General features: G+C 38.7%; 1 protein-coding gene across 2 annotated transcripts in view; it reads left to right on the top strand.

Moving 5' to 3' along the window:
• sno (strawberry notch) overlaps positions 1–12,994 on the top strand; it is a 468,152-nt gene that overhangs the window by 178,244 nt on the left and 276,914 nt on the right. Inside the window, exon 9 of one of the 2 annotated variants that reach the window (XM_071695603.1) lies at positions 2,999–3,064. The exons of the other annotated variant lie outside the window; for it this stretch is intronic. Coding sequence (XP_071551704.1) covers positions 2,999–3,064 — 66 coding nt within the window. The remainder of the gene's footprint in view (positions 1–2,998; positions 3,065–12,994) is intronic. 2 annotated transcript variants of the gene reach the window in all.

The following is a 12,994-nucleotide window of genomic DNA, read 5'->3' as shown; positions in this document are numbered from 1 at the left end:
CTCAACCATGCTCTTTTTATTTCCACACATCTCTTTTACCCTTACATTACTTACTTGATCAAACCACCTCACACCACACATTGTCCTCAAACATCTCATTTCCAGCACATCCACCCTCCTGCGCACAACTCTATCCATAGCCCACGCCTCGCAACCATACAACATTGTTGGAACCACTATTCCTTCAAACATACCCATTTTTGCTTTCGGAGATAATGTTCTCGACTTCCACACATTCTTCAATGCTCCCAGGATTTTCGCCCCCTCCCCCACCCTATGATTCACTTCCGCTTCCATGGTTCCATCCGCTGCCAGATCCACTCCCAGATATCTAAAACTTTTTGCTTCCTCCAGTTTTTCTCCATTCAAACTTACCTCCCAATTCACTTGACTTTCAACCCTACTGTACCTAATAACCTTGCTCTTATTCACATTTACTCTTAACTTTCTTCTTTCACGCAGTTTACCAAACTCAGTCACCAGCTTCTGCAGTTTCTCACATGAATCAGCCACCAGCGCTGTATCATCAGCGAACATCAACTGACTCACTTCCCAAGCTCTCTCATCCACAACAGACTTCATACTTGCCCCTCTTTCCAAAACTCTTGCATTCACCTCCCTAACAACCCCATCCATAAACAAATTAAACAACCATGGAGACATGTAGGTAAAGTATGTGATGATATACCTTGCAAACCTCTCCAGAAGCTTTAAAAGAAAGATGAGGTCATAATGTATTTAGTGTATTTTTGTATACAGATTGTAGCTGGCAAATAAGATATGAAACAAAACTTGTGCATATTTAAGGGCTTATTTACTTAAATCTAAATGTTTAACCCTTGAACTGCATCCAGCATCATAGGGTATTCTGTATGGGAACACTAACCATCATCTTTTTTTTTTTTTTTTCAATTACTCTGCCTGTATATGGATATTTCTGGATATCCAGCTGACAGATCACAGCATTAGTAACCTTTGGAGGTCTCTTCCTTTGCCGTACAGGAGTTAGAAAGATTCTCCTTTCCTCAGTACCCTTACAATCATCATTGTAGGTGCAAGGTCATTGACCTATCAGTTCATACTTACAGTGACCTTGTGGAAAGCACATAGATTGTTGGGTGACCTAAGTGATAAAAAGTAACACTTATTATTATCAGTTGATGAGGAAGGTGGAGAAGAATAAGAGATATGTGAAGAAGTAGTGTGAGTTATTCAGAAATTTTAGTGAGAGTAAGGAAGAATGATGCCATTAGGGCTCTCTTGCTTAGTCTTTTTCTAGTTTTGTAAAAGAAATTACATAACTGCACATGATTTTGTCTCTGTGTTGTCATAGGGTAATAGTGGGCTTTGGTAACATTGTAAAAAGCTAGAATATTTCCAAGTATATTTTGACTATAAAGTATCATGTATAGAGTTGTCTATAGTGTATCATTTAGTGTGCATAATGTGATATAATATTTCTGTGTCCATGTTCTTCATCACCAATGCTTTCTCTGTGTAAGAAATAAGAGTAGATTGTGGGCAAACAAGCATGACTTCCTTAGACATTTTTTTTAGTTCAAGGTGAGGAAGGATTGACTTAGATGTACCAGCCACTCATTTGTAGAGAACTTTATATATTTTTTAGATATGTTCATGTTGTTCATCACTAACTTTGTGCTTATGAATGTGAAGGAAAAGTGCAAAATCAGGTTTAAGAGAAAGATAAAACAAGGTCCCCATGTTCTCCTTTCATATATCAGTCACTCCTCCTCCTCCTACCATGCCAGCCGAAATTGGCTTTATTACTTTTTGTGTATTTCCCTGTATTTATGTATTTCTTCACATGTTGATTGGATATCTGACCCATCCTACCATTTTCGGGTTAAGGCATAGAGGAATTGAAGTGGATTAGCAGATAAAGACATTTAAATATCTGAATATATGTTTTTGCTGAGTTACAAGATAGTTAATGGGGTAAGGAAAGGTAGTATATTTCTGTCCCACAGCATATTTTGTAATGAACATCAAAATTATAGGGTACGGATACTGTTGTGGGAGGTTTAGGGGACATGCCAAAGCAAGTATAGAACTAGGGAAGAAAGGCCAGCTTGTTGTAGTAAGGAAACAAGTTGGTTCAGAGAGTGCACAACTGCCTTAACATAAAAAGTTAAGAAAATACATAAGAAACGAAATGCACCTTGATTTACTTACTCAGTGATGACATATTTAAGAATAGGTTCACTTTATGATGATGCTGCAGGGGGGAAAAGCATGAACAGTAGGCCCACTGTTGTAAAATAAACCTGTATCATGTGGGCCTTTTAGGTACTGTTTAAGAAATTTTAACTGGAGGAGTGATCTAATCATTTGTTCCTGCAATACTAAAAAGAAAACATTGACAAAAGGATACCTACTGTTTCAAATGGAAGTTTCAGTGAAAGTTGTAGATGAAGAAAAGGGGCACAAAATGAAGACAAAAGTTAGTAACTGTTGTTGAGGTGTCCATTGAGTGAGGATTAAATGATATGGTTGTGCTCCCTAGATTCATGTTTGAGACTATGATGTAGGCTTTGTTCAGTAAGAGGAAACCATGGTGAGCAGTGTTTCATGGAGGGTGATCCTGTCCTTAGGGACAAATTATGAGATTATTCATAGTTTATTGTTAGGTTTTGACCACTTATTCCCAAAAAAGCATTGCTATCCATTTTCCTTGCTCTCTAGCAGATTCTTGTTTGTGGAAAAAGGCATGTATACAAGATAATTTTGGTATGTTTGGAATGATATAAGAGGTGATTGTTTGTACTCCTTTTGTAATACTGTCTGAGTTTCTCATGTTTCTTGATGAAAAAAATGTTCCAGTGTATATAAAGAAAATACATCATAAAACTATTGGAGTAGGCTTAGTTATTCCTCTGATACTGTGTGTAGTTAGAGTGTAATTGTATAATGCCATCTTTTTACCCAAATAGTCAAATACATCCCAAATGATACCTGTCTCCCTCCCTGTGTCTCATAGCTTGCTAACTTCATGGAAATGATGAAATACTATGCACCCCCTCCACCTCCTCCCCAGGCCCACATGGTAAGTTACCCTCCATCAGCCTTCCTTTTTAACCAGGGTATGTTGCCCAATTATTTGGTCTGGGTACAGCATCTTTCATCTCTGAACACTTTAATATCCTAATAAAATCAAATCATTATACTTGACCCATTTCACAGCATGTTGATGTAGAAAAATACTGTACCCTTGAGCAGTTTTGATAGATTTAGCTAGTTTCTCTAGTGCTTCAGATCACCTTTGACTTAAATGGGCCTTCCAATGTGTTCCAGAATATCTGAAAATATGGTTTATATGGTTTGAAATTGATTGAGAAGGATTAGCATGTCTTGATTATTTGTCAGTATATTATACATATGAATTGTGTAATGGAGATCACTGGGTGGCCCATTGCTAAGTTTACTACTTACATGCTGTTAGAGGTTTTGGCTTATAAGCCAGTTGTTCATGTGCATGTTTTAACATAACAGAGTTTGGTTTTATTTTTATTAATCTTTTATTAACTGGTTTATATGAATTATCTTGGCAGTATTTAAGTTATTTAGTCTGAGCAGTTGATGCTGCTGAAATGGTTGTTATTCCATACTTTGAAAATGATAATCTGTTGACATTCATTTTTGGTACCAATAGACTTAGAAATTAATTCATCTATGTTACAATAGGTCTTCCCATCTGCATCTTCATAATGGGAATGTCAAGCACTAGCAAGAGTGGTTTCCAATAGCTAATTCCTGATTTTTAAGGGAGGATTGTATGTGTATGTACTTAGATATTGTACTATTATATTGCTGTACTATTGAAGTAATGTGTTGTCATACTTTAAGTCATTGCACTGTTGCCCTATTATGTCACTATATTCTCAAATGTTGGTGAAATTTTTCCGATTCAGAAGAGCTATAAAACCATTTATGAGTACACATCCTTTGTGGATACCAAATTTCATATTCTGCACAGTAATTTATTTGGTTTATGACTTTGAACTGTCAAACTTTGAATGTTTTAAGTCAGCTAGTTTAATTTTCTCCGTGCTTGATTGTCATTTCGTGCACTGAAATCACAGCTCCCTATTCACAACCAGGCCCCACAGACCTTTCCATGGTTTACCCCAGATGCTTCACATTCCCTGGTTGAGACTAGTGACGGCACATCAACCACCTGTACTGTGCACGCCTTTCACCCCCCCTGCATGTTCAGGCTTCGATCACTCAGAATCTTTTTCACTGCATCCTTCCATCTCCAATTTGGTTTCCTTATTTTCCTCTGCCTCTGATACATATATCATCCGTGTCAACCTTTCCTCATTCATTCTCTCCACATGTCCAAATCATTTCGGCACCCACTCTCTTGATTACCACATCTCCATCTAACTCTTATGTTACTTACTCAATTACACCACCTCACACAACTCTGTCTTCAGGCATTTCATTTCCAACACATCCATCCTCCTCTGCACAGTTCTCTCTATAGCCCATGCCTTACATCCATATAATATTCTTGGGACTACAATACCTTCAAACATACCGTACCCATTTTTGCCCTCCCAAATAACAATCTCTCTTTCCATATGCTCCTCAGTGCTTCAAGAACCTTCATCCCCTCACCCACCCTGTAACTCACTACTGCTTCTAATGTTCCATTTACTGCCATGACCATTTCCTGATATGTAAAACACTTAACTTGCTCTAATGTTTGTCCATTCAATCTTACACCCCAGCTAACCTGTCCCTTAATCTTGCTACACCTAATAACCTTGCTTTTATTGAACTTCCTCTTTCATACTCTTCCAGACTTGGTCACCAGCTTTTGCAGTTTCTAACGTGAAGTTGTCGTCAGCAATGTATCATCAGTTGACAACATCCTTTATTCCCCTCACCCACTCTGTAACTCCCTTCTGCTTTTATGGTTCCATTTGCTGCCATGTCCATTCATAGGTGTGTAAAAGAATTAACTTAATTAGTTTTTCTCCATTCAAACACACACAAGCTGATCTGTCTCTTAACCCTACAATTAGTTTTTCTCCATTCAAACACACACAAGCTGATCTGTCTCTTAACCCTGCTGAACCTTATGACCTTGCTTTTGTTCATATTTACTGTGAACTTCTTTCTTTCATACTCTTCCAAACTCGGCCACCAGCTTCTGCAGTTTCTCACTTGAATTTGTCATCAGTGATATATCATCAGCTGACAACATCTGACACTTCCCATGCCCTCTCTTCCCCCACAGACTGCTTACTCACCCAACTCTCCAAGACTTTCACAATCTCCCACACCACTCCATCCATAAGCAAATTAAACAACCATGATGTCATTACACATCCTTGCCACAGACCAAACTTCACTTGGGTTCATTCACTATTTTCTCTTTCTACTTGTACATATGGCTTACACCCTTCATAAAAGCTTCTCTGCTTCCACTAGATTCCCCCCAACACCATATGCTTGTAAGACCTTCCACAAAGCATCCCTGTTGACAGTATCATGTGCTTTCTCCAGATCCATAAATGCCACATACAGATCCATCCATTTCTTTTAAGTATTTCTCACACACATTCTTTAAAGCAAACAAATCACATCTGAAACCTCTCTGCTTCTCCCCAGTCTGATACTCTGTACATGCCTTTACCTTCTCAATTACAACCTTCCCATACAACTTTTCAGGTACACTCACCAAACATTTACCTTTATAGTTTCAACACTCACCTTTATCCCATTTGCCTTGATACAGTGGCACTATACATGGATTCTGCCATTCCTTAGGCACATCACCATGATCCATATATACAGTGAAAAATCCTGACTAACTGACCAACAGCACAGTCACTCCCTTTCTTAATAAATCCAACTGCAATACTATCCATTCTAGCATCCTTGCCACATTTCATCTAACATAAGGCTTTCAGCACCTCCTCTCTTCACTAAACCACTCTCCATGACCTATATCCCTTTTGCATACCACCCAACCCAAACATCCTACATCTGCCACTGTATCATGATATATATTCATCAGTCCTTCAGAATATTCTCCTCACTTCAACACTACCTGTTACCACTTTCCCTTTTGCCCTCTTCACTGATGTTACTATTTGTTCTATTGTTTTTTTGCACATATTTATCTCCCAAAGCATTTTCTTCTCCCTAAAGATTACCGATATTTGTTCATGCCAACTCTCATATGGCCTTTTTTTCAACCCCTTCCTCTTCCTCTTGATCTCCTGCTGCCTTCTCGTATGCATCTCCCAACTCAGTCATTTGCTCTCCTTTCCTGTAAGTACTGCCCAATGCTTCTCCCTTGACTGATTTACCAACAGTTTATGCTTCACTGCTATCGCCCAGTGCCTCTTCCTCACCGGCATTGCCCTATGCCTTTACCTCATCAGCATTGTCCACACTTTTCTTTTGTCTTTCACGAGGAACTTTACTTCTTCATCCCACCACACACTACCCTTTCTTATCTGCCCCCCCTCCCAACTTTTGCATGCCACATGCAGCTCTCACACATGCCAGCACTGGTTCCCTGAATACCTCCTATTCCTCACCCACTCCCCTTGCTGTATTTACTCACACTTTTTGCCACTGTATGCTCAGTATCTCCTGATATTTCTTCTCACAAGTCTTTTTTTCCGGTTCAGTTAAAGCTCATTTACTCTTATCTCTCTCCTCTCCCTGATTTTGTTTCCTCTTTCTTGAAAACCTGTACAAATCTTCACCCTTGCCTTGACAAGATAGTGATCAAACATCCCGCTCGCATATTTACATCCAAAAGTCTCTTATTTTTCTTACCTATCTATTAATATGTGATCAAATGATGCCCACAACCATCTTTCCTACTCAGATACATATACTTATGTATGTCAGTCTATCTAAATAGCTGTCTGTTTATCTGTCTCTGATTCTTGTTCCCTTCAGGAGCTCCTTTCAAGAGGTTGGCAACAGCAAAGGTGTCTCCACTTATCACTGTCCACACATGCCCCCTCATATTCACTCTTCCGTGCATTCTTCCACCATTTGTCTCCCTCCAGTATTCTTCCAATCTATTTCCCCATGTTACAAGTTGTCTTCTTCTCACACCAATGCCTTTAATTGTACTGTCATACACTCTCATTATAACCTCCCCAACTTGCATTCTTTCCGCATGCCCAAACCACTTTTCCACTCTGCAGTTCAATTCCTATTTTCTACCTTAACACATTTCTGCCAAACCTCCTCATTTCTTTCTTCATTCCTTCTAGTCATACCACATGCTCCTCCCATGTAGCTTATTTCCACGGCTCGGATTGTTGACCTCGGTGATTCATTCCATGACCATTTTTCAGCTGCATAGGTCAGGGTTGTGAGGACTATGCTGTCCTTAATCCTCTCTTCACTTCTATACTTACACCTCTGTCCTTCATTATTCTGTTAAGGGACTCAATGACTCGTCTACTGAGTACAGCTCTGTCTCTTATCTCTCCTTCCATGTAACCAAACTTCCTCAAGACAACTACAAAAATCCTTAAATTCTTTCACCTCTTCCAGTCTTTCTCCCCCCATTCTGGAACACAATTTAGTGCACTTACTTCTTTCACTCTACCTGGGTTTGCAAAAGTTATACTTTTGCACTGTTTCCCTTCAGACACTGTTTCTTTACTTTTACATGCATTTAGTGTCAACTGCCTATGCTTGCTCATATCCTATAAGACACTTACAACTGTCTGGAATTCCTCTTCACTCTCAGCAAGCAATGCAGTATCATCAACAAACAGGCCTGCCATTAGCCACCATACCTCACCCCCACAGCCACTGTCCCTAGTTTTGCTTTCATCTCTCATATCACTCCATCCATGTATGTATTGAAAAGCCATGGTTGCATCACGCAGTCCCATGTCACACTTTCATGTATATGGAAACTTCGATCAACCCTCCATCTACTCTTACAAATGCATATGATCCTATAACCCTCAACACATTCCATTCGACTCTGTCATATGCTTTCTTCAGGTTCATAAAAGCTGCATACAACTTCTTACCTTTTGTAGAATACTTTTCCAGACATGTTCACCTCAAAAATGTGATCCACACGTCCCCAACCTTTTCTAAAACCCACTTGCTCCTCATTTATTCTGTATTCAGTCACTTCCATCACTATCAATCAACATTCTTGCATACACTTTTCTTGGTATACTTAACAGACTTATTCCTCTGTGATTACTACCTACATCATTTGTACCTTTTACTTTGAAGAAGGAAACATTACCAGCTTTCTCCCAATCCCCAGGCACAACCTTCTGTTTCCCTGCTAAATTACATATCAGATGCATCTTCTCTATCATGCTTTCTTTTCCATACTTCAGCATTTCAGCTATAATGCCATTCACTCTAGGTGCCTTTCCTACCTTCAACCTCATTATTCCCTCTTTTCCTCCCTTTTTGCTTTAGGCTCTTGCACTTGTATCCTGTTCCTCCCATCCTCCATGCCCTCAGTGCATTTAAGAAAACTGCTGACTCACCTTTTACCACATTCATAAGTGCTTCAAAGTACTCTTTCCATCTTCCTTTCACTTCTTCCCTTTTGATTCACCTACTCCATATCCTTACTTCTCTCATTATTGTTTCTGCTGTTACATCCACCTCTTTCCCTTTCCAACTCCCTCCAGTAAAATTTCATGGTTTACTTAAACTTTTCACTCAACTCTCTTCCAAAAATCTTCATCTACTCTTTCTTTTTTTCCTTTGTCAGCTTCTTAACATTCCTCTTACACATCTTATATTCTTCCATTCTCCTTTGCTAAACTTCCACTGGTACATCCCTTTCAAGCAATCTACCATGTGCATTTTTCTTCTCTTCAACAGTATTTCTAATCTCTTCCATCCAATGTGCATTTCCCTTTTTATTCCTTAATATCACAACCTGGTACCCAAGGACTAATTCTGCTACCTTTAATAGTCTTTCTCTAAACATTTTCAACACCTTGTTTACACATGATGACTGCTTCCCTACACTTACTGCATGTCCATCTGAACTTCAGTCACCCTCTTTATATACTCCTTCGTGCATTTTTTCTTATTCATCTTCTTGTTTGCCAAAACTTTACCTTTCCAGTCTTTCATACACCATACCTCCATGCCTCTCTGAACCTCAACCTCAACCTTTCCAGTCTTTCATACACCATACCTCCACTCCTCCCTGAACCTCAACCTCACAAGAACTGAGAATTGGTTAAAGATTCCTGTCACAATTTTAGTATCTAGTACAGCCTTTTTCAATCTTCCATCCACTGCTACATAGTCAGTCAAAGCATTGTTCTTTTCTCTTCCATCATTTTTCATCCATGTATATCTGTGGATCATCCTGTTCTGAAAAAAGTTGTTTGTAAAGAATAAACCCCCCTCAGCACAAATGTCCACAAGATAAGTTGCATTCTCATTTATTCCAAGCACGCCCCATTTACCAATTATCTCACCAGTTTCATCACGTCCCACCTTTGCATTCATATCATGTTTCTCTCATTCTCAAAACCACTCATACAGTCATTCAAATTTCTCCAGAAATGCTTCATTTCATCCTAACCTCACACTGTCTTCATATTCACAGGCACATATATACATACCCATGCATACTTCACAGTTCCAATCTCTTCTTTAATCCACACTATTCTTGACCCAATCCAGCCATGCTATGTAATACCTTCCCATTCTCTTGGTGATAGCAGAATTGCACATCCTTTTTTCCCTTTTCCTTGATAATTTTCTTTCATTCCTGTCCATGTTACTCTTCCTTCCACACCCTCCCATAACTTACTTTCATCATTTCAATTTTCACTCCTTAAACCCTGCCCAAGGATGTGGGTTTCCTCAGTCCTAGGCAGATCCAAACTATAATGTAAATTTCTCCACAAGCTCCTACCTTTTACTCTCATTGGTCATCCCATTTACTTTCAGTGCCATCACCCTCAATCTCTTGTCCTTTTACGCCTTGGTGTAACTGGCAGACTCCACTGCTGCTTTTTAGCTCTTGGTGCCCCACCCTTGACAGGCTACTAGTACAGGGCAACTTCAGTGCCAGTGAGTGTTTCCCAGAGACAGTGGGGCTCCCAGGTTAAAAAAATAAAAATAAAAAAAATAAAATAAAAGCACACTTCAAACATTTCTCTGTATTTGAAGAAGAAAATTACTACTACTGTTTCCCTGATGGAGTTGGGCAACACCTCCCACTTCAGTTCCACCCCTAAGGGTGTAATAATGAGTTCATCACATGAAGGTGGAGTGAGACTTGGTTACAGTAGTAATCTAGAGCATCCCCTTGAGGCACTGAAATTTCAAACTTTTTCCAATTTTGAGCCTACCACAGTAGCAGCACCTCCTAACCTCTTTCATTACGATACTGCCACTGCTTGTGTGCTTGTGAAATACCCACTCTCTTGCATCAAAACAGCTGACACACTCACTCAGCTGTTCCCAAAATTCTTGCCATTCATGGCCTTTTTTCTTGTGGGGAGATGCATAAGCACAAATTATCTCCCATTTCTCGCTATCCAACTTTATTTTCACCCACATCAGTGTAGAATTTCTTTTCTTACACACTATCACACACTCTCACAACTCCTGCTTCAGGAGTAATGATACTCCTGCCTTAACTCTAGTCCTCTCAACCCTAGGCTTCATGCATAAGACATTTCCGAACCATTCTTCCCCTTTGCCCTTGAGCTTTGTTTCACTCAGAGCCAGAACATCCAGGTTTCTTTCTTCAAACATATTTTGTATCTCTCTTTCTCATCTTTTTACATCCACACACATTTAGACATCCCAGCATGAGCCTTTGAGGAGGATGAGGACATTTTGGTTGGCTCCTTCTGTTCCTTCATTTAGAAACTAAAGAAAAGAAGTGGGGAAGATCTCCTGCCCCCTTTTGATGTCTTCAACAACATGCAGGGAATATGAAGGTAGAATTCTCTCTCTCCATGCACCATTATATAGCCACAATTACTCTGAAAATTGCAGATTATGATACATAAATGAGAATTAAAAATTAGTCCCTTTCATATACTTTAGCATCAGTTCTAAAGCATTGGAAAGATCTTCACCAGCCATCAGAGCAACAAGAAGTATCATTTTATTTTAACTAGGTCATGTTCAACAAAGTGTTCTACTGAAATCAGGGTGCCAGGCTGAACATAATGTCATCAAAGTGCTTCTAGTCACTTAGTTTATAACTAAGTATCTTATGTTGTGACCAGAAGGTATACAGCCTTCTGACTCTTAGATTGACATCTCATGGAAAATTTTAGAGACTGTGTCCATATCGTTAGGATTTCTGTGGGATAAATCCAGTCTAGTTGCATGTAAGGCCAAAGGCTGTATGAGGATCTGGAAATATGTATACCCCTTTCTGACCCAGTACATTTATCTGTAAATAGGTCAGTTAACTTAACCATAAAATCTGATTAGATTAGTTGTGATGGTTAAGTTAAATCTTTAACTCTAGATGATAATAAAATGTTTTTTTATTTTTTTTTATTTTAGGATAGCTTTAATTTGTTATCTTCCAGCATTATCTGTGATTGTAAATATTTTTAATCCAGGGTTCTCCTCTGGCGAGGTTTAGGGTGAATCCTTACCTAGTTTCAGATGTGTAATGTAAGTAATCTCGCATTCTTATGCATTAGAGTGAATGGTCTGCATTTTGTCATAAGAGTTGTTTAAGTACCAACTTTTTAAAGTTTCTGGTGTTTTTACCTTTTCATAACATTAGTGGTTATTTACAAAAGTCAAATTAACTTTAACAAAGCACTACCGAGTGGTGTTCAGTGAGTTACACATTTTGGGCATGGGATAAAAAGATAAGAGTGTGTGATTTTCCATGATGAACTACAGGTTAGTTAGTTAGTTAAAGGAGAAAGCTCCCCTACAGAAGAAAAAAGCTGTATAGTATACAAATTTATATACAAATGTTATTATATTACTCAAACTGGAGAATGCAGTATCTTTACAAAGTTTACATCTTAATGATAGTGGAGGGAGGGTTCAAATATTGTGAAAATATTCACAGGACAGAGCAAAAAGGTGTTCTGTTCTGAGGCTGTTGCTCTCCTTAGTCTGTAGAAATGTCTTTCCAGAAAGATTGAACTTTTATCTGAATGTATTTGTAGATGATACCAGAGTCAAGAGGGAAGTATATAGCAAAGAAGATTAACTAACTTACACTGGGACCTAGACAAACTCCAAAGTTGGATTGACAAATGGTTGATGAAATTCACCTCAAGTAAACAAAAAGTAATGAGGATGGAAATCAGCTGAGAAAGGGTTCAGTATGAATATTATTTTGTAAGAATTTATGTGTTTTAGAGGAATTTAAGAGTCAATATCATTCCTGAACTATCACAGATTCCCACCTTAGGAGAATAGTGAAGGTGACAGACAGACTATCTACTTACATACACTAGAATTGCATTAAGTAAATAGATAAGGATTTGTTCAGGTGGCTCTTCATATAGTGCAGTAGACTGAAACAAAAATGTACATCTCAAGTTTGTTACTGCACATAACAAAGTACAGAGATCTAGTAAAGAAGGTCCAGAGGAGGGCAGGAAAGATGTTACCTGTATTAAGTGATGTGAGTTACAGGAAAAGATTAGAGACCTTAGACCTTCCCACTATGGAAGAGAGAAGAGTAGTGAGTGACAAAGTTTTTACACCAGTTTGGTTATAGAGAGGTCTTTGAAAGATGCAAAGATAGAACTGCCAGAGGTCATGTCACATTTAGTGTGACCTTAGTAACCATGAGCTGCAAAATTGGTAATCATTAGATAACAGCAGATATGAGTTTACGTACTGATGCTCTGTGCACACAGAATATGGTGTCTGGCTTAGCTACACACTTTATTTGGCAATATGGCATCATATTTCTTCTCCAGATTTGAAATCTAGTTTAGATAGATGAGTTATCTACTCTTATACTGCCATGTTCACGAGTTGT

Source organism: Panulirus ornatus, chromosome 58, assembly GCF_036320965.1.
Source record: "Panulirus ornatus isolate Po-2019 chromosome 58, ASM3632096v1, whole genome shotgun sequence".
NCBI lineage: Eukaryota > Metazoa > Arthropoda > Malacostraca > Decapoda > Palinuridae > Panulirus > Panulirus ornatus.
This window is presented reverse-complemented; position numbering and strand designations above follow the sequence as displayed.